The sequence below is a fragment of the Capra hircus genome, chromosome 18 (assembly GCF_001704415.2).
Source record: "Capra hircus breed San Clemente chromosome 18, ASM170441v1, whole genome shotgun sequence".
In the NCBI taxonomy this organism is placed as follows: domain Eukaryota; kingdom Metazoa; phylum Chordata; class Mammalia; order Artiodactyla; family Bovidae; genus Capra; species Capra hircus.
Window position 1 is genome coordinate 54,191,642 of NC_030825.1, and position 22,546 is coordinate 54,214,187.

The following is a 22,546-nucleotide window of genomic DNA, read 5'->3' on the forward strand; positions in this document are numbered from 1 at the left end:
GTGCATTTAGGATCATGAAATACAGCTAAAAGTTAACAATGATCATCTCTGGGTAGTGGGATTGCAGATGATTTTTTTCATTTCATTGTTTTTCAGTTTTCACTGCTGTTTCTATAATGAACTCTGTTGTCTCCTAAATATGATTGGGAAATAACGTGATTGGAGTGAAATTCCTTTCTGTACTGACACCTTCAACTCCAGACCACCCAGTGCCCTCAGCTCGCAAGTCACGAAAAGCCATACCCTCCTTTCCGTGGCCCCAAGCCTTGTGTGATCTGGTCTCCCGCCTCTCGCCCTGCCCACTAAGCTCCATGACTAAGCCACGGAGTCATCCCTTCTCACTCTCATCTTTGGGCCTCTGCACAAGCTGTTCTCTTTGCACCTGGACTTCACCCCATTTATGTTTTCCCTTTGTTGATAAGAATCTGTATCCTTTCACTGAAAGGCTGGGTTGGCTGTTCGAAGTCCTTAGCAGATAAATCATCAGGTCTGAGGGTGGTTTGGAGGACCCATGACACGGAGATTCAGGGATTCAGTATGACTCTTGTAAAATCCTTCTCGCGGTGCCTGGAACCTAAGAAATGGGAACTGGAAGAGATTATGCTGTTCTGTGTCTTAGTCTCCTTCTCTGTAAAATGCAGGTTATTACCATTCTGCACCCTTAGGGTGGGGATGCTTCTAACCTGGGGCAAAGACGCTCTTCCCGGACAAGGGAGGAAAAGTAAGAGCCATAAAGGAAAAGATGGGAAAACCTGTTTATTAAAGTTGAAAAACTTTTGTAAAAGGACAGAAGACCTCACAAACAAGCACCAAGGATGAGCAAAGCAAACATTCTTTTGAGGGTGGGGAGCGGGGAGCTGTGCCCATGTGGCTTATGGGATCTTGACCAGGGATTGAACTGAGGCCCTCGGCAGTGAGAGTACGGGGTTCTAAGTACTGGACCGCCAGGCAATTTTCCAACGCAGGCATTTCTCACAGAATTGAAAGGTCCAAAAAACAGCTGAAAATAAATATGCTGGGCCCCCTAGTGATCATCTGGGAAGCACAGACCACAGCCTCATTTCAGCCTTCTCACTCCAAGGCTCTAACAAGAGGTTTGCCAAAAAGTACCCCCATCTCGGGCTTCCCTGGTGGCTCAGTGGTAAAGAATCCTCCTGCCAGTGCAGGAGACACGGGTTCGATCCCTGGTTCAGAAGATCCCATACATCTGGGAGTAACTAACCCTGTGCACAACCACTGCGCCTGTGCTCTAGAACTCCGAAGCCCACACACCTAAAGCCTGAGCTCCGCGACAAGAGAAGCCACCACAGTGAGAAGCCACACGCTGCAGTTAGGGAGCCCCGGCTCCACGCAACTAGAGAAAAGGTCCTGGCAGCAATGAAGACCCAGCACAGCCATAAACAAACACATGAATTATTTTGTTTAATGTCCCCATCTCAAATGAAGGGGCAGTATGCAAATTCTGTGTAGAGCACTTAGAAAACAGAACAGCCTAAAAAGGGGGGGTGTGGTATATTAAATAGTGGGTCCCGATCCCCGGATCTCGTGAATCTTACTTTATGTGGCAAAAAGGACTTTGCAGATGTGATGGAGTTAAGGATTTGAGATGGGGAATGATCCAAGATTATCCAAGTGGGCCCTAAACGCAACCCAAAGGGTCCCTGTGTGAGGGAGGCAGGGGGAGATTTGGTCACTGGAGTAGGAGGAAGGGATGAACACACCCAAGTCCCTAGAACATGTGACTGTTGCCTTATTTGGCAAAAGGATCTTTGCAGATGTGATTAAGGTTAAGAATTTTGAGGTGGTGTCATCTTAGCTTACCCAGGTGAGCCCTAGATCCAGTGACAAGTGTCCTTATATGAGAGGGAAGAGGAGAAGAAAACACAGACATACAGGGGAGGGGGCTATGTGAAGAAGGAGGGAGACAGTGGATTGACGCTGCTATGAGGCAAGGAAAGCCTAGAGCCACCAGAAGCTGGGAGAGGAGAGGAATGGGAACCTGCTCTCCCCTCAAGCCTTTGGAGGGAGCATAGTCCTGCCAACATTCCAGCCCAGTGATACTGATCTGTTTTCTGGCCTCGGGAATTGTTAAGAGAATAAATGTGTACTTCTGTTTTGAACTTTTTGTATTAGGGTACAGCCGATGAACAATGTTGTGGTAGTTTCAGGTGGACAGAAAACAGAGTCAGCCATACACATACATGTATCCATTCTCCCCCAAGCCCCTTGCCCATCCAGGCTGGCACACAACTTTGAGCAGAATTCCATGTGCCATACAACAGGTCCTTGTTGGTTATCCATTTTGAATATAGCCATGTGTACATGACCACCCCAAAGTCCCTAACTGTCCCCGAACAACCATAAGTGTGTTTTTTAAGTCTGAGTCTCTTTCTGTTTTGTTAGGTCTAAATGTGTATTCTTTCAAGCCACCAAGTTTGCGGTAATTTGTTACAACAACCACAGGAAACTAATATGACTGGCTGATGACTTGAACAGATCTAATTATTATTGAATAAAGGTATTAACAGATGCAATTATTATCTTTGCCAAAGAAGATGATGAGCATGGCCAATAAACACATATAAAGATGCTCAACATCATATACCGTCAGAGAAAGACAAATTAAAACCACAATAATAACACAAGGAGCTCAGCCTGGTACCCTGCGATGACCTAGAGGGATGGGATGGTGGGTGGGATGGGAGGGAGGCTCAAGAGGGAGGGGATATATGTATACTTACAGCTAATTCATTATGCTGTATAGCAGAAACTAACACAACATTGTAAAGCAATTATCCTCCAATTAAAAAACATTAAATTAAAGAAGAAAAAAAAACACAATCAGAGGAACTTCCCTGGTGGTCTAGTGGTTGGGAATCTGCCTTGCAATGCAGGGGACACGGGATCGATCCCTGGTTGGAGAAGATTCCACAGGCCGTGGAGTCACTAAGCCCTTGGGCTACAACTAGAGAAAGCTCACATTTCACAGTGAAAACTTAGCGCAGCTGAAAAAAAAAAAAGAAAGAAAAGGGAAACATGTAATGGGAAAAAAATGGCCCAAGGTTAGAAACAGAGTTTCGAAAATCTGGAAAAAATTAACTGCTCAATAAAATGTGACATGACTACTCTTTCACCATAGACTACTAAACATGCTATGAAAATACCCGTGTCCAGTTGAGGAATTACCTTCTCTCCAGCAACACAGAGGAAAGCCACGAGAAGTCTCTGGAAAACCCAGGCCCTCCACACCCCCAGCAAAATGAAGTAGGCTTGTCCTGTCTTTAACTGAGAGGCCAGGGTTACTGGGGATGAGCCATCAGACAGACTGTGGGAGTGGATTAACTTCCTGCGGCTCCCGTAACACATTCCTATGAACAGGATGGCTTAGAACAACAGAAGAAAACGAAGCAAAGCAACCACCACCCAGAGACTTACTCTCTCACAGTTCTGAGGGACAGAGGTGCAGAGTCGGCATCACCAGCCCCAAAACCAAGCTGTGAGTGGGCCCCGCTCACTCTCAGAGCCTGAGGGGAGAATCTGTCCTCTTTTTGTTTGTGTTCATCATGCCCTGAGGCCCGCTTGTTCAATGTCCTGGTCGTCTATCACCTGTTCTTCAAGTCTGCATCTCCATTAAAATAAATGAGGAAACTGGGGTTCTGAGAATGACCTTCTCTGGGCCACACAGGGAAAGGGCTAGGGTCAGAATGTGTCTCTTGCCTCACAGCACAATGTCCATGCCGCTACCGCCACATCATGCTTTGAGATCAGCTCTCCAGATGTTAACTATAAAATAGCCCAGTGTTAACAAACAGTAAAATCCCGACTGTTTTTTTTAAAAGTTCATGTTAAATATATCAACTTAAATATTTTCAGCTCCCTAGGCTTCCCTGGTAGCTCAGACGGTAAAGCGTCTGCCTACAGTGCGGGAGACCAGGGTTCGATCCCTGCGTTGGGAAGATCCCTTGGAGAAGGAAATAGCAACCCACTCCGGTATTCTTGCCTGGAGAATCCCAAGGACTGAGGAGCCTGGTGGGCTACAGTCCATAGGGTCGCAGAGTTGGACACAACTGAGCAACTTTACTTCACTTCATTTTCAGCTCAAAGACCGTGACAATTGTTCATGGAAGACCCAATCAGAAACCTTTGGTATGACCCTTGATAAATACGGAAGGGCTTTCATGTGCCTTGTCAACCCTAATGAAAATTATAGTAATCATTTTTTAATTGGTTCAGTAAGAACCTTTTTATTTATTTATTTAGTTACTTATCGGCCCTGCCAGACAGCTTCTGAAATCTTAGTTCCGCGACCGGAGGTTGAACCCATGCACCCTGCAGTGGAAGCGTAGAGTCCTAACCACTGGACAGCCAGGGAATTCCCCGCAGTCGAATTTTTATTCTGTGTTAAAGAGATGCTGAATTCAAGGAGAAAGAGTTTATATGATAAATATTTTGTGACATGTACATGAGAAAATTCAGCTAGGTGAAGGAGCGTTTTCAGATGTCTTTCAGATTTAATGTTGTTCAGTCACTTAATCACTAAGTCATGTCCGACTCTTTTGAGACCCCATGGACTGTAGCCCGCCAGGCTCCTCCGTCCATGGGATTTCCCAGGCAAGAATACTGAGGTGGGTTGCCACTTCCTTCTCCAGGGGATCTTCTCAACCCAGGGATCAAACCCACACTGGCAGGCAGGTTCTTTCCCAGAGTCGCCTGGAAAGCCCAGAACACTGCTGTGCGGCTGGCCAAAGGGGAGAATCTATCCCCTGCCTCTTCCAGCTTCTGCTGACCGCTTCATTCCTTGGCTGGGGCCTGCATCCCTCAGTCTCTGGCTCCATCTTCACATCTCCTTCTTCTCTGGGTGTGCAACCTCCCTCTGACTGTCTCTTATGAGCACACTGTAAAATCTCTTTCTCACTGTATCTTTAATTTGATCATGTCTGCAAACATTTTTATGGGATGAGATCACATTCGTGGAATGCAGGGACTGGGTCCGAGGCTCTTTGGGGGCCACCACTTGTCCACTGTAGGGTGGGAGGGCCTGGAGGCTACAGGTTGGCTGGGGTTAGCCCAGGTACGTTGTGAAACTGATGGATTCACTGACTCAGTAAATGCAGGAGTGTTGGTGGGTGACAGAGGTCTCATATCACACAAGACTGTGGAGACAGTAAAAAGATCAGTGCTGCAGGGGGTCAGGGTAGGAGAGGGACCAATGGATAAGTGGAGCACAGGGGGGAATTTTAGGGCAGTGAAACCATTCTGCATTTTATAACAGTGGATGTCATTATAAATTTGTCCAAACCCATAGAATATACAATACCAAGAGTGAACCCTAATGTAAACCATGGACTTTGGTAATATATCAATATTGATCCCTCAATTGTAACAAATATACTAAAACAAGATGTTAATAGGGGCAATTATACGTGTGTATGGGGGGAGAGGATACGTGGCAATTCTCCATATTTTTAAAAATACCTTGTATTTATGTATTTGGCTGTGAAGGGTCTCAGTTGCATCATGTGGGCTCTTCACTATGGCGGGCAGGCTTCTCTCTAGTTGTGGTGTGGGGCTTATCACCACCAGCCAAGTCAGATCCTTGACCCTCGCATCCTGAGTTACAACCCAGATTCCTAACCACTGCGCCACCAGTGAAGCCCTTTCTGTACTTTCTGCTCAATTTTCCTGTAAGCCTTCTTGTTGTTTAGTCACCAGGTCATGTCTGACTCTTCTGTGACCTCCATGAGCTATAGCCCATCAGGCTCCTCTGTCCATGGGATTCTCCAGGCAAGAATACTAGAGTGGGTTGCCATGCCTTCCTCCAGGGGATCTTCCCAACCCAAGGATCGAACCCTTGTTTCCTGAATTGGCAAGCGGATTCTTTACCACTGAGCCACCTGGGAAGCCCTTCTGTAAGCCTAAAGTCTCTCAAAAAATAAAGTCTATTAATTCTGGAAAATGTATATCAAGGAACAGAGGTACTCAGATAAGTCTGCAAACAAGGACGAGGCTACCAGTTTGCCTTGAAGAGACCAAAAAATATTTTCAAGCTCTTGGCATTCAGAAGACCTGGTGTTGGTGCAGGACGGACAAACGGTCGACAGAACAGGACCAAGAAGGAGGTACTTGTGTCTGGGAACGTAGCGGACGCTGCTGTCCAGGATCAGATGAGGAGGGAAAGGTGTGCCATTCCACGCACTCCGAGACGCCAGCCCTCATACATCTGGAAGCTGAGGCTCACAGACCGCACCCAACCTTACACTCATCAGAAACCAAAACGCAACGCAACACAAGTTCAGTGAACAACAAGCACAAAGGCAACATTAACACAAATATGAGAAGAAGGGAGATGTTGAAGATATAAATTCTTAGGGTAGAGAAGCCCTTCTCAAATAAACACAGAAACAAACAAACAAAACTAGTGCCTGAAAGGAAAAAGACTCATAGATTTGGTTACTTTAAAACGAAAAAAGTTCAGCAGGACAAAACACACCAGAAATGAACATTAATTCACAGACAATGAAAACAGGCATCTTTTAAAAGCAGTATAAATGTCCAATAAGCGGCGGAGAAGATGTTCATCCTATGGGTTAAAACAAGACAGTACAAATTAAAAGAATAATGAAATTCCACCGCGCACTTGTGTGGGTTGAAAATTTTTTTAGTTTAATCCCTGCAAGTGTCGACAGTTCCTCCGACACTTCACTGAGACTTTAGGGGGCATTCTTTTTTCGGCCATGCCATGCAGCAGGCAGGATCTTAAGTTTCCCAAACAGGGATCAAACCCACGTCCCCTGCAGTGGAAGCGCAGAGTGCTAACTACTGGGCCACCAGGGAAGTCCCTACGAGGCATTTTTATATTAACTATAAATGTCTTTGGCTCTGTTGGTAAAGAATCCACCAGCAACGTGGGAGACCTGGGTTCGATCCCTGGGTTGGGAAAATCCCCTGGAGGAGGGCATGGCAACCCACTCCAGTATTCTTGCCTGGACAATTCCATGCAGAAGGGAGCCTGGCAGGCTACATTCCATGGGGTTGCAAAGAGTCAGACATGCCTGAGTGACTGAGCACACAGCCCAGCGTAAATGTCTTAAAGGGTATTTGCTTCTTTCAGCTCTGGGCATCTTCCTGAGGAAACGCTCATGCTGGCCACAGAGGCGTGGGCAGATCCCTGACTGTCACAAGAGGGAAGAGGGGGACAGCGCCCGTGCCCACGAAGGGAGATCTTTAGTAGACGTGTCACGGCCAGACCACTCCCAAAAGGGTTCTTGCCAATGTGTTCCCCCCACCACCACTGGAAACAAGAATCCTTTTAGGGAGGGAACTTTGGTCTCTCTGAAGTGGCCGAACTTTAGGACGACACTGCACAATTTCCAAATATAAACATTGAGGTACAGGGATGTGACCCCTGAGAGAGACAGAGCCCACTGAGCTCATGTACCCCCCAAACCAGGTCCATATGAGCCCTGACTTGGTGGAGGCGCTTCTGGGGGGCCTGGCCTGAGCACTGCTGTTCCAGGGGTGAGGAGAGCCCTAAGACTAGGGTCCCAAGTCCAAGCCCACCACCTCCAGTTGCCTCCTTCCTCCAGGGTGTCCCAAATGGACCCCAGGAGGGTCCCCTGATGGAGGCATGCTGGAGATAAACAATGTCAGTTACACAGTGTGAGGAGAGAACTCAGGACCAGCCCCCACCCGCTACAATTCAAAATAACCGAAGCCTGCCAGAGGGCACCCAGATCTGAGACGACCGTGGGGAAGGGGAAGGGGAAGGCTATCCATATCTACTCACACTGGTTCTCCTGCAGCCTCAGACCCTCGGCAACAACGTGTCCCTTCTCGGTACACAGAGCAAAAGCCTTGAAGCCATCAGTGACTCACCATCTCCCATCCCTGAGCACATTCTGTCTGCTCTACCTTTGAAATATTCATCTGCCCAGAATCCCACTTCTCCCTACCCCCACTGTCTCCACTCCCTGGACATTCCCAGTAGCTTCTTCACTGGGCTGGCAGCTCCCAGTTTTGCCCCGCGCTCATAGTGTGTACAGGGCTCCTGTTAAAACTAAGCCAGCTCACATCCTCCTCCACTCAGAGCCCTCCCTTGGTTCCTGCTCACCCCACAGTAAAAGGCAAAGTTTTCACCATGGCCCAAGGCAGCCTGCTTTACGGAGGTTAGTGTAATTCATACCTATGTGTATGCTTTCCTTAAAAAAAAAAAAAAAAAGTGAATAGAAAGTAACACGGTTCATCACACACCAGTAAGGGCAATTATTGTTTGGCAAAATTTTGTTCTAACAAGATATGTATGACATTAACATTGTTGTCATTCCATCACCCAGTCACGTCCAACTCTTTGCGACCCCATGGACTGCAGCATGCCAGGCCTCCCTGTCCATCACCATCTCTCAAAGTTTGCTCAAGCTTCACGTCCATTGCTTCGGAGATGCCATCCAGCCATCTCATCCTTTGACGCCCTCTTCTCTTTCTGCCCTCAATCTTTCCCAGCATCAGGGACTTTTCCAATGAGTCAGCTGTTCCCATCAGATGACCAAAATACTGGAGTTTCAGCTTAAGCGTCAGTCCTTTCAATGATATTCAAGGTTAATTTCCCTTAAGATTCACTGGTTTGATCTCCTTGCTGTCCAAGGGACTCTCAGGAATCTTCTCCAGCACCACAGTTCAAAAGCGTTAATTCTTCAGCACTCCACCTTATATAACACATGATAGTAACATACATATGTTCTATGATATGATGGATTTTATGTTTATGATACATATTAGGTATATGATACATATTTATCTGTAGTTTTTCTAAATGCAACACAATGAAACGGGAGATATCAGACTACACGGCACATATTAAGGGTAAATTACTGAAATGTTCATTGCAATGATAAATTTACACACACACAACACACACAACATATCTTATATGACATATTACATAAAATGTTTTTATATTCCATTATATACTATGTCACATAATATAGGAATTACACAATGTATATCCAACATGGAGGGTGAGTTGTGAATTATTATACATATATATGGTGGATTATACAAAATATAGGTCTTATTTCACCTTGTAGATTGAGATGGAGACTCTGCAATCTGAGAACGGCAGGGTTATTGCAGCGTCTCTAGGAAGTAGCTCCCGCAGGTGGGGACTGGAGGAGTGACGGAAGCAGGACCAGGCAGGGGGGCATAAGAGCTGACCTAACGGACGTGTGGGAGCTGGCTGGCCCCTCCAGAGTTGTGCCAACTGAGGCAAGGGGGCCAGCCTTTGTCCTCTTGAGCCCTTTGCCCATCCTTCTTCCCTTGCTTACTCTGTTCCAGGGGTCAGTAAACTCTTTTTATGTAACGGGCCAAATAGTAAATATTTGCATCTTTGAAAGCAAAATGGTATTTTTCACAAATGACTCAACTCTGTCATTGCCATGCAAAAGCAGCCATAAAAAGACATAAACAAATGAGTGTGGCTGGATTCCAATAAATCTTTATTCCCAAAGACAGGCAGCGCCAGGCCCTTAGTCTGCTGACCCCAGCCCTGTTCTCATAGCAGAGCCTCTTGCAGGTCCAGGAAGAGGCAGACCCCACACCGTTGCAGGGCCTGCTAGCCCTTTCTCACTCTGGAGGCTGCCAACGGGGCTCCTCGCATCGCCTCCCTGACCAGCTGATCTATTTCCCCATCTCCACTACTCCTGAGCTCTTTCTTCTCAGCCCTCATCACCCAGGCCCGGATCAGTTTTTCTTCTTTCCTCCTTCCTGTTTTTGGCTGCGCTGGGCCTTCGTTGCGGTGCACGGCTTTCTAGCTGTGGCACATGGGCTCAGGAGTCGTGGCTCGAGGGCTTAACAGCCCCAAGACACGTGGGATCTCAGTCCCCACCCGACCCCCAGGGATCGAACCCACATCCCCTGCATTGGAAGGTGGACTCTTTACCACTGAGCCACCAGGGAAGATCCTAGTTTTTTTCCTTTACTGTCCCTGCACTAGCTGGTGGCTCCGTGGCAACAGCAACCTCGTCTAGTTCCAGGTTGACTCCCAGCTGCTAGATAGAATGGGGCCAGGAGCGCAGTAAACATTTGTCCAGTAAGCGGGTAGATGGCGCCCTCTCCACCCTCCTCTGGACATGCTTCTCCTCTCCTTCTGCCTACGGAGGCTGGGGGACCCCAGCCTGGCCCCACAGCATCACAGTGGCCAGCTCAGCAATGGGCCAGTGGGTCAGGTGGGGGCTTTAGGAAGTCCATTTTCTCCTGGGGTGGCTCTCCCCAGGCAAGGGCCTGCCCAATGGCGAAAACAACATGGGGGCCAACAGGGCCTGCCAGGAGATGACAGAGGCAGAGTCCTCAGGACACCGGATGAGGCTTCTGTGAGCCACTGTTGAATTTGCTTCTGATGGCTTACAGCCCTCCTCAGGAGGAGTCCCTCCTTCCCAAATAACCACAGGGCAGATAACACTGGACTGTAAGCCCCCTGCGGGTAGGGTTGGGGCTGTCTCCTTCACAGCTGGGTCACCAGCTCTGCACAGAGCACGGTGAGGAACGTGGTGGGCACCTTGGTGACAGTTGGTTGGTTGGTCGGTCAGGCGCGGCAACACCCGGGATCAGGCTCCCGCCCTGTGCAGCGGATGCGTACAGTCCGCACCACTGGACCACCAGGCAGTTCCCCTGGTGACAGTTCTTCGAATGAAAGAATAAACGAAGGACAGTTTTTCTAATGTTAACAGGGATTTTTACATGTGGGGAAAAAATACACCAACTTGAAGACAGCCAATTTGAATTACAAATTTATTCTAACCCCTTTTCCCAAGTCACAAATAGATACAAAATTTTAGCTAGCAGGAAACCAGAGCGATGAGCCATCCTCTGGTCTTGTGCGTTTTGGGGGGGATTCTTTCCCCTCACATGCGCTGACCCCACCCGCACGCAGCGGGTGAAGCAGCTACATCCCACAAAGTCTCACTCGCTGCACGTGAGGATGTGTCAGGGCTGAGTTCTGAGTCCGAGATGCGAGAGCAGCACTATGTCAGGGTCAGGGCAGCACAGGGGTTAGGAGCTCCAACCCAGACTGCCCGTCTTCTCATCCCACGTCTGCTTCTTCCCCTCCTGTGTGACCCTGGGTAGGTGACTTTCCCTCTCTGTGCCTCAGTTTCCTCATCAAGGAAACAAAGAAAATAACGTTATGCCAACTATATGAAGCACTTAGAACAGTGTCCCGCGCCTAACTGGAATTCAGTAATTAACTCCACCAGAGGCTTCCCTTGTAGCTCAGTTGGTAAAGAATCTGCCTGCAATGCACGAGACCCGGATTCGATTCCTGGGTCAGGAAGATCTCCTGGAGAAGGAAATGCCAACCCACTCCAGTATTCTTGCCTAGAGAATCCCATGAAGAGAGGAGCCTAGTAGGCTACAGCCCATGGGGTTGCAAGAGTCGGACATGACTTAGCAACTAAACCACCACCACCACCACTCTGATAATGACCGCATCTAACTGACGAGAGGTCACTGACATTGATGTCATTGACACTGACGTGATGTGGGGGGCAGTTAAAGTCCCTGGCCTCCAGAAACCCTGATCCAGAGATGCATCAGCGCCAGAGTGGACCCACCCCCACCAGAGGTAATCATGGAAACAGGTACTGAGCTGGCTCACCTGGCTCCATCAACCACTCCATCATCCTGTGGCAGCTTTGTCTCTTGCCATCATCATTAAACCTACTCAAGTCACTTCCAATTTTAAAAGTATCCCTACCTGGGCCCACCTCCTCAGCTCCCTCTATATCAGTGGAGGATCTTCTAGAAGGAATTAAGATGCTGCCTCAAAACCCCAGTTTCTTGGTTTTCTATCTGGGTAGGTCTTGTGTCCATATGGTTTTCACTCCCCTGGGGAAGGGAGGTGAGGGAGAAAGGGAGAGAAAGCTGGCCCCTCCCACTCCACCTACAGCTGCTGGGAAACAGATATGGAATGGGTCTCACCTCATTCGGCAAATGCTAAGATCCTGAGTGTAATGGGGGGCTGTTCTGATAGAGAATTACACCCCCTCCTTTCGCTACTGTGTAGAGATCTCTGCCCCCTCCCCAAGTAGTCCACCTCCCTCTCATCTTTCTTCTTGCTTCTCTCCTAATTTTAATAAGCCTTGTACCCGTTTTGGAGATCAGCTCATGATTCTCAAACACATCCTTCAGCTGACTTCCTCACTCCAGGGCTCCTTTAAGTAAGCAACATCTACAGCCTGAAAGGGGCTTCCCAGGTGGCTCAGTAGTAAAGAATCCGCCTGCCAATGCAGGAGACACAGGTTTGATCCCTGGGTCAGGAGGATTCCCTGGAGAAGGAAATGGCAACCCATTCCGGTATTCTTGCCTGGAAAAGCCCATGGACAGAGGAGCCTGGTGGGCTACAGTCCATGGGGTCGCAAGAGTTGGATACAACTTAGGGACTAAATAACAGCAATAGCCTGAAAGACAGAATGCTGACTGGTGGGGCCCAGACCCCTCCCGCTTCAGAGGTGAGTCTTGGAAGAGAAGCCACGTTGTGAAGGATGGTTCCTGGACTGTTCCTCTCACCCTTGTGCTTCCCCTAATGTCCCACGGGATTGGCAAAGGACTCCTGGGCTGCCTCACCCAGGAAGTTATGGGAGCTTATTTGCAAAGAGTCTTTGATGTAATTAAGTCAAGGATCTTGACGTGAAATCATCCTTGATTTAGCGTGAGCCCTAAATCCAATGACAGGATTCTTCACAAGAGACAGGGAGGAAGAGAAGGCCATGGGAAGATGGAGGCAGAGGCTGGGGACATGTGGCCAACAAGCTAAGGGATGCCTGAGGCTGCAGAAGCTGAAGAGGCAAGAAAGCGTCCTCCCCTAGAGCCTGTGGAGGGAGAGAGATCTGTGAACACCCTAGTTTCAGATCTCTGACCTCCACAACTCGTGTAGTTGTGGGTTTTTGTGGGGTTTTTTGGTTTGTTTTGGCCGCCCTGCAACATGTGGGATCTTAGTTCCCCAACCAGGGACTGAACCTGCGTCCCCTGCACTAGAAGCACAGAGCCTTCATCCCTGGACCACTAGGGAAGTCCCTAAACTCCTGTTGCTTTAAGCTACCGAGTTTGTGGTAATTTGTTACCACAGTCCTAAAAACTAATAACAAAGGTAAGGCCCAACTGGTAGCTAAGCTAAGCCCAGTGGGATGGAGGTGGGACTTGGGGATTGGAGGCAGGAGGGTAACGCTGCGTGAAGGGGGGCTGCTGGACCAGAGCCCGATGAGAGGAGGGCAAGAGCACAGAGATCTACAGATCTGACGGACACGGGGATGTGGTCATCTAACCCAGGCCAGTCCCCTGAGTGACGCCACTGAAGAAGACGGTGGGAAGGCAGGAAAGGCCTGGGACTCTGAGGACAGGTAACCAGAGGGCTGAGGCTGCAAAGACAGGCCAGACTAGTCACTGGCAGGACCCAGCTTTCCACCAGAAGAGGGAGTGGTAGGGCACTGCTGGAAGACCCTGCACAGCCATTCCAGTGGGTTGTGCCCTAGACCAAAGGAAGGGGGTGGCGGTTGGTTCTGTTGGAAAACCCCATATGAGTGTCTTGGGGGAAGAGACCATGGATCAGGTTAAGGGGAAAGATATAATATTTGACGGATCAACTGTAAGCCAAGATCCCCTGTGTTTTCCCCTCAAAGAGAGGAGTGGTGCCCAGAGAGCCCGCCTTAGAAGGTGAGGGAGGCAGAAGTGCACTGAACGACCCTGCATTCCCTCACAATGGCTGGCGCCACCTGACAACGGGAAGGAGGCATTCTGATGTCAAGGATGAGCGTCCCAGGGAAATATAATACTGATCACCGTAAATGGGGGGCTGGCAGGTTGATCTGGCTCAAGTCCGGTTCCAGGTCTTCTGCCAGAGGAGTGAGCCTGCTGTCCTGCTGGCTGGGCCCGGGGTCGGCGCGGTTTGGAGTGGGCGGGAGGGGTGAGCACTGGACTACACCACCTGAGTCAGAGGCTGGAGAGGCCGCGTTGTAACGCTTCACCTGCCGGCCACTGGTCACAGTAGGAAAGTATCACGGGTCAGCAGCAGGGTGACCTAAGCCAAGTTCCATCCATCCACACCCTGGTGGTTTCCCCTGGGCCAGCACAGGCAAGGGTAACGCAGGGAGAAGGCCACATCAGGGCACACAAGGCCGCGCCCAAGTTCAGGCTTCAGCAAGCTCCTACTTCTTGGGTGAGGACACTGCCTGGGACGTGGACGCGGCCCCGGGGGTGGACGGCGGGTCCCCGGCGTGCAGCTGGGTGCGCACCTCTCGCATCTCCGCCTGCAGCTCCTCCAGGGCACCTGGCGATGGTGCCGCCTGCACCTGTGCCTGCAGGGCCTCGAGCGCCAGCGCCAGGTGGCCCACCTCGGCCCGCATCGCGTCCCAGGCGGCGCGCTGCTCCTCCTCCTTGCGCCGCTGCTGCGCCTGGTGGCGCCAGTACTCCAGCACCAGGCAGCTGCCGCCCACGATGAAGATGGTGGCCTCGCCCAGCAGCTCAGCGCCCAGCTCGGCGGCCGCCTCCTCGTTCAGCGGCTTAATGACCGTGCCCCGGAAGCCCATGATGCGCATCTTGGTCCGCATCTCCACCCAGTGGTACACTGCGGGGGAAGAGAGGGGTCAGGTCGTGCGCTTAGGGCCCCCTGCCACCCCTGTCCCTCCACGCCTCGGTGTCCAGGTCAGAGAACTGGGGACACAGCAGCCAACATCACCAGGGAGGTGCTTTAAAGAAGACCCTGCCCCTGGCCTGGTCTGAGGAATGCCAAGTCACCCCTATTGGGGTGACCCTGAGGGCATCCTTTAAATCTCCCAGAAGATTCTGGCAAGGGGCCAGGAATGAGAAACTGTGCCCCAGAGGGGAGGTTCTGAGACTGGGGACCAAGCTCCTGGAAGGTCACTAGGAGCTTCCAGGGCTCAAAGTCCCAGGAGGTGTAAAGAAAATGTCAACTGCTGAGAGCTTAACTCCTGCTTGTCTCTCAAGCCACCTCCCTGGGTACCATCACCCCGCCCACTTGAGAGAGGCAGAACCCTTTCTTTCCAGATCTTCCCCAAATGCAGCTGCGGCGGTGAAGTTGGGGGGGGCACCTCCTGGATCCAAAGAAAGGGCAGCTGAAATGTGGGAATGGATGCTAAGCGACTGTGAGCAGAGGATGCCCGAGCCTCTGCAAGTCTGGCTCCCAGCCTAGATCTTCATCGACTCTGAAGATGGAGCTCCCCACAATAAGGTTCTGGGCACATATCCTGGAAGAAGCTCAGGGCTGACTGATGCTGCCGGAACAAAAAACTTCCTTGCCTAGCTGTTTCTTTGTGAAGGAAGATTCTCAGTGTTTGAGTCTTAGAAACCAAGGCAGAATGGATGCTGAACCCCAACTCACTCATATGACAGTTAACATTCATCCAAGGACACTTGGGATTATTGGGGGTGATGCCGTTTTCTGGCTCATCTGGAGATTCATTTTCCTTCCTCTCATTTTACTTTTAATGTTTAATAATTACCCAGAAAATGTAGAACACATAAAATGTTTTAATTAATTGTGAACTAATAATTTTAGTTTTTGGACCAATAATTTTAAAAGCAATTCAAACCAGAAGAAAATATTTTAACATTTAGAACCTTACACAGGAAATTAAACAGATTCAAATTTGAATTTCTGTACATATTTTGGTTGCTGATACATCATTCATTAGACAGAATTCTTCGGGGAATGAAACTGTAAGTATAATTTCAAGGACAGAAAGGGACAACATAAAATTTGACTGTAAAAGAGGAACTTGCTCTTTTTTTTTTTTTCCTTATAAACTGGGCAACGGCAGGCACCAAATCACAAGAGGATGTGGATTTCAGTAATCCACAAAGAATCCTTCAAAGAAAGGATGCTCCAGGTGTTTGAAAATGTTGTATTCCTAACGCTACAGAAATGATATCTTTTGTATTTCCTATTGGTCCCCCAGCCACACCATAAGAGACGAGCACCTCGCCTTTCCCTGACCCCTCTGCTCCCCATTCTTACAAGGGATTTGTAATATTTATTTTATTCTTATATTTACACTCTTCTTACCATCCCCCTCGGCTCCCAACATGGCCGAGGAGAAAGCCAGCAACCCCTCTTCCCCTCTCCACTTCGCACCCCGCAATCTCCTTAGGCCAGACCATTCTTTCTCAAGATCAAGGTTTAACACACTGGCTGTTCAGGGGCTATAGTACAGTCCCTTTACTCTGTACATCAGACAAGTCAGAAAAATGAAAATAAATGGCACACACAAGGCAACAATCATGGAGACACTGTTCGGTGTGACGTGACTACGCTAGAAAGGAGCCCCTGTGATGGGCTGTGTGAGGGCGGGGGCCGCCTGGCAGAGGGGTCTGGATGCCGTGATGCATCCTCAGGATCAAGGTCAGCCAGCTTCTCTACTCTTACTCCATGGAGCACATGTCAGTTTGCTCTCAACTGGACGATGATTTTCTAGGATGACTTGACTTTCTCCTGCATGACAGTTCTCAAACTGCATATCTCATCCCATAAGTGGGTCATGAGGTCAGTGTGGTTGCACAAACTATTATTAAAAATATAAGCAAGAACGTAATCTTTAGGGAACTGGTGACTGACCCTGGTCAGGTATGATGATAACCACTTGCATGATCTGTGTCGCAATAGGAGGTCCTGATAAGAATGAGGTACTGCCTCCAAATACTAACCTGGAGAATTCAGAAGGGGCCAAAGGAGAGAGGATACGCCCGCCCACAGCGTGTCCTGTAAAATTAGCCCAGAATTCAGGAGGAGCCCAAGGAGGAGGGTGAGTGCTAAGTCACTTCAGTCATATCTGACCCTTTGCAGCCCCATGGACTGTAGCCTGTCAGACTCCTCTGTCCATGGGATTCTCCAGGCAAGAGTGCTACAGGGAGTTGCCGTGCCCTCCTCCAGGGATTCCCAACCCAGGGACTGAATCCGAGTTGCTTATGCCTCCTGCATTAGCAGGCAGGTTCTTTACCACTAGCGCCACCTGGGAAGCCAGTGGAGGAGGGAGGAGATGATATATCCTGCCAACCTCTCAGAAGCCCTCACGCTGGAATCCACCTTGGCTAAGTGATGCACGAACCACCAGGGAGGCGCCTGAGTCAGAATGATTGGTCAGAGGCAACCGGGAAACTAACCCCATCACCGTAAAACCTGAGACCTCGAGCCACGTGGCAGAGCAGTCCTCCTGGGTTCCCTTACCCTTCTGCTCTCCACCCAGGTGCCCCTTCCCAATGTTTTGCTTTGTCACCACGTGTGTCTCCTCCGACAACGCATTTCCAGGTGTTAGAAAAGAGCACACTCTCAGGCCCTGGAAGGGGTACCCCTTCCTGCAATATAACAGAAAATATTAGATGGACTTGGAGGCATTACCCAAGTTGGTCAAAGATAGATACCTGATGATCTCATTTACATGTGGAACTAAAACAACAGCAGCAAAAAACCAAGCTCATCGATATAACAGCGACAAAAAAGAAGACAAAACAATCTCATGTGCTCAGGGCAAGGACTGTTTCACAAAAGTGTTATTCTTGTTTTGTGTGGGACTATGTGACTGTGTGTGCGACTGGAACATGGGCAAAAGACTGAAAGCCACTGTCCTAGACTTGGGCTGGAATCCCCAAATCTACAGATCGTGTTTAGGACAGTGACATCTTCCCAACACTGAGCCTTTCAATCCACGTGTATGGTCTCTCGCTCCACTCAGCTTCACGTTCTTTCTGCCAGCCTTGTACTTCTCTAATTTTATTTATTCCTAGGTACTAATAGTTTTGCCATTATTATTCATGGTATTTTAAACTCCACTTTCCATTTGGCTGGGCTGGTACACAGTGATGATACAGTTGAGTTATATAAATAACTTTCTCTCCAGTGAGCCCCCCCATCCATTCTTTTTTTCCCTTTTTAGTGAAATATTACTTACACAAAGTATACAAATGTTAACTGTAGAGCTAGATAAGTTTTTTTGAATCTTTATTTTGTATTGGGGTATAGCTGATTAACAATGTTGTGATGATTTCAGGTGAACAGTGAAGGGACTCAGCCATACATACACATGTACCCGTTCTCCCCCAAGAGCTGAATAATTCTGTAATATGTAAGCACCACCTAGATCAAGATCTAGGACATTCCCACACTCCAAATGGCTCCCACCCTCAAGCCTTCTTCCAGCCGGTTCTCCTAAAATCACTATTCTGACCTCTTAGGATAGATGACAGTTCCCTTAAATCCTATTCTGTCTTCCTCGTGATAGATCACTCTATCACTCTTTCTGTTCTGACTTCTTTTGTTCAACAATATGTGAGATCCATGGTGTTGCCATGCGTTCAGCTCATCCACTGTGTTGACTGAACAGTTCATTCACCCACACCCCACGGATGGACACTCAGAGAGCCTACAGTAGGAAGCTTTCCCAGGAATGAAACTGCTGAATCACAGGGCATTGCACAACCCAGACAATCCCAACACACATCTTAATGAAGTATTTTGTTGTTAGGGGCAAGCTGACCCTAAAATTCACAGGAAATGCAGATGTTCTAAGAATAGAAAATTTTAAAGAAGATCAAAGTTTGAAGATTTACACAATCAGATTTCAAGACTAACTACAAAGCTAAAGTAATTAAGACAAGACAGTACTGGTACAAGGACAGACAAATCAAGAACTGGGAAAGAACATACTGTCCAAAACTAGGCCCCCACATATTTGACTGCTTTTCACATGCTAGACCAACCTTGTAGTCTTGGACTAAATCCCACTAGGTTATAACGTATTATCTTTCTTATACAGTGCTGGATTCTACTTGCTAACATTTTTGTTCAGGATATCTGAATCCATGTTTAGAAGGATCTCGGCCTAAAATTTTTCTTTCTTATAATGACCTTGTTAGGTTGTGGTTATCAGTATCTCATTCAACTCATAAAATGAATAAGGAAGTGTTCCACATTCTCTATTATTTAGAAGAGTTTGGGTAATGACCTTGTTTCTTTCTTAAATGTTTGGAAGAAGTTATCACTGAAGCCATCTGGGCTTGTGATTTTCTTTAAGGGGAAGGTTTTAAATTGTAGATTCAATGTCTCTAACAGATATAGGGCTATTCAGAGTTTCTATTTTTTCTTGTGTCAACATTGTTAATTGTGTTTTTCAAGGAAACTGTCCATTTCCTCTACACTGCCAAATTTTGAGGCTATAGTTGATCATGATATACTCTTGTCATCCTAGAGTTAGGATCTGAATTTATCTTTCATCCCTTTTAATGGAAATTTGTGTCTTTCCCCTTGAGTAGTATTAACCTTTTCAAAGAAACAAGTTTTGACTTTGCTGATTTTTCTCTATGAAATGTCTGCTTACTCCTAGTTGTTCTTCAAGGTGCGTCTCAGGTGTTTATTTTCAGGACTAAGACCCCTCTGGGCATCCTCAGCTCCTGGGGCTGCTACATCCCAGCCCTGATCAATCCTGGGTATCACTGGTGACAGACCTGTCTCCCTCACAGGGTCACGAGCTCCGCAAGGGCTGGGCGCAGGCCCATTCTGCTAGCCCTTCCATCTCACACCTGAGTTCACCTCTGCCTGGGGTACCAGCCCCGCACTCCTCTTTTCCCACTGTGCCCAATTCACTTTTTAGGTCTCAGCTGGAGTAACTCTTCTTCCTAGAGGAAGACACCTCTCTGATAGCTAGGCTGCATCAAACACATCCTCTAGGCTCCCAAAGCTCCCCAGGCTTCCCTTATCAGTTCAGTTCAGTTCAGTTCAGTTGCTCAGTCGTGTCCGACTCTTTGTGACCCCATGAATTGCAGCACACCAGGCCTCCATCACCAACTCCCGGAGTTCACCAGACCCATGTCCATTGAATCAGTGACACCATCCAGCCATCTCATCCTCTGTCGTCCCCTTTTCCTCCTGCCCCCAATCCCTCCCAGCATCAGAGTCTTTTCCAATGAGTCAACTCTTCGCATGAGGTGGCCAAAGTACTGGAGTTTCAGCTTTAGCATCATTCCTTCCAAAGAAATCCCAGGGCTGATCTCCCTTATCATGACATCGTTTACTCTTTTTTTTTTTTCTTTAAATACGGATGCAGAACTCCTTACTTCTAAAATGGATACAGAAATCAGTTTCACCCAGGCTTGTTTGACCTTTCACCAAAAATGTTGGTTTCACTGTTTCAAGTTTCTTGAGACCTTTGGCAAATTCTCCCTGCTTCATGGGGAACTCCTTTGTCACTGCCTGGAGGCTAGACTGAAGGGCAGGTTCCCAGAAATGCCCAGCTCAGCACCTGGCATCAAGAAGGCACTCAGGCAATGTTTAATGAGGATGAACGGCTCATCTTTCCTTCGGGTGTCCTAAAATTTACTGTATTTAATGTCACTATAAGCATCCAAATATTTTGTCCAAACATTCTTGTCTGTTTTGAAGTTTATATCTTAAATAAAGCTTGATGTTTATCCTATCTCTCAGGAGTCAAGAATGCTGCCCTTCCCAAGCAGGAGAGAATTTCACAGGTCGCTTTAGCCAAGAGAAACACAGGATTGGCCTAACCTGCTCATCTGCCCTTAGTCACTCTGCTGGAACTTTTAACATCGTAACATGGTGGCACACTGCCACCTTCAATTCTTCTCCTTTTGAATTGGGGTGTGTTGATTTACAATATTGTAAATATATTATGTATTGTGAACAAGAGTTTCAGGTGTACAGCACAGTGATGGTCTTTTCACAGATTATTACAGATTATTACAGGATGACATGTATAATTCCCTGTGCTATACAGTGAATCCTTGCTGCTTATCTGCTTTATATATAGTTTGTATCTGTTAATCCCGTGCCCCTAGTTGGTCCCTTCCCACCTCCCTTTCCTCTTTGGTAACCACAAATTTGTTTTCTGTATCTGTCTGTTTATGTTCTACATATACATTCATTTGTATTATTTTTTAGATTCCAAATATAGGTGATATCAAACAGTATTTTCCTTTCTTTCTGTCTGACTTATTTCACTAAGCATAACACTTTCTAGGTTCATCCATGGTGCTGCAAACGGCACAATTTACTTGTTATGCCCAAGTAATATTCCATTACACACCCACACACCTCTCTCTCTATATGTATGTATACACACACACACACGCATACATATTATATATATCACATCCTTTTAATCCAACTGAGGCAGGAGGTAGATGGGGCCCCAGGTTGAACAGCTCCAGTTGGTCTCCTGGCTGATACTTGGAGATATAAGGTATCATCAGGATTACTGGGCCTTGATTGGGTAAAAGGCAAAGCAACCACATTCTTCTAATTCTTGTGGTTAAGGGGATTTCCCTGCCTGACACACTGGCAGAGAAGGTCCTCAGTCGAGGGGAGAGAAAAAGGGAGGGAGGAGACATCAGCCCATAGTTTGTCCTGCCAACCTCTCAGAAACCTTCATGTTGGAACTGATCTTGGCTGAGAGATGCACACACACGCTGGGGAGGACCCCGAGTCAGACCAAAGATGGGCACGGACAAGATGGTGTCAGAGGCAACCCAAAGACTGCCCGGATACAAGCGACTTAAACCTCTCCTATTGACACACAACTCACTCTAAGTTCCCCTGTGTTTTCTTCCACACATACTTTGCTTCTAATAAATGCTTTATTTTTGTTTCAAGTCTTAATCTCTTTGCTAAATTCTTCCTTCAAAGAAGACAAGGACTGAGGCCCCCCCTTCTTCCCAGCAAAATCACAATCGTCTATTGATGGGCACCTGGGTTGTTCCTATGTCTCGGCTACTGTAAACTGCTGCTATGTACACTGGGGTGCGTGTATCTTTTCAAATTAGCGCTTCTGTTTTGTCCAGATATATGCCTAAGAGTGGAATTGCTGGATCGTATGTAGTTCTATCTTTAAATTTTAAAGGAAATTAAGCAAAATATATTGCACAACAAATGGATCAATGAAGAAATTCAAAGAGAGATTAAAAAAATACTTTGAGATGAATGAAAATGAAATACAACATATCAAAACTCATGGGAACCAGCAAAAGCAGTTCTAAGAGGGAAAACAATTTTTGAAAATACAGTGGTAAATACAATAAAACAGGTAAAATAATTAAACTAGGGAACAGGATAGTGGTAGAAAAGAAGACAGTTGAGTTTTCTTCTTTTTATCATAAATCATGGATATATTTGACTCTTTAGGTACTCATGTTCCTTTGACATTAGTAATTAATGTAATTTTGAAAACACAAATACATTTAAAAGACTTGTCTAAGCCAAATATTCAATCAAAAGTCACAGAAAACACATTCTTCTCCAGTCTCAAGTGTACATGGAATGTTCTCCAATTATAGATCATGTGTTAGGCAGCAAAACAAGCCATAACAAGAAGACTGAAATCACATCAAGTATCTTTTCTGACCACATTGGTATGAAACTAAAAAATCAGTTACAAGAAAACTGGAAAATTCACAAATATGTGGAGATTTAACAACATGTATTGCTCAACCAACGGGTCAATGGAGAAATAAAAAATACTTTGAAATGAATGAAAATGAA

General features: G+C 47.4%; 1 protein-coding gene across 2 annotated transcripts in view; it reads right to left on the minus strand.

The window, feature by feature from the left end:
• Positions 1-22,546, minus strand: part of OPA3 (optic atrophy 3 (autosomal recessive, with chorea and spastic paraplegia)) — a 67,809-nt gene that overhangs the window by 20,737 nt on the left and 24,526 nt on the right. Inside the window, exon 2 of one of the 2 annotated variants that reach the window (XM_018062611.1) lies at positions 8,735-14,611. The exons of the other annotated variant lie outside the window; for it this stretch is intronic. Within the exon in view, the coding sequence (XP_017918100.1) occupies positions 14,193-14,611 (419 nt within the window). The 3' untranslated portion in view covers positions 8,735-14,192. Of the gene's footprint in view, positions 1-8,734; positions 14,612-22,546 lie in introns of those variants that run through there. 2 annotated transcript variants of the gene reach the window in all.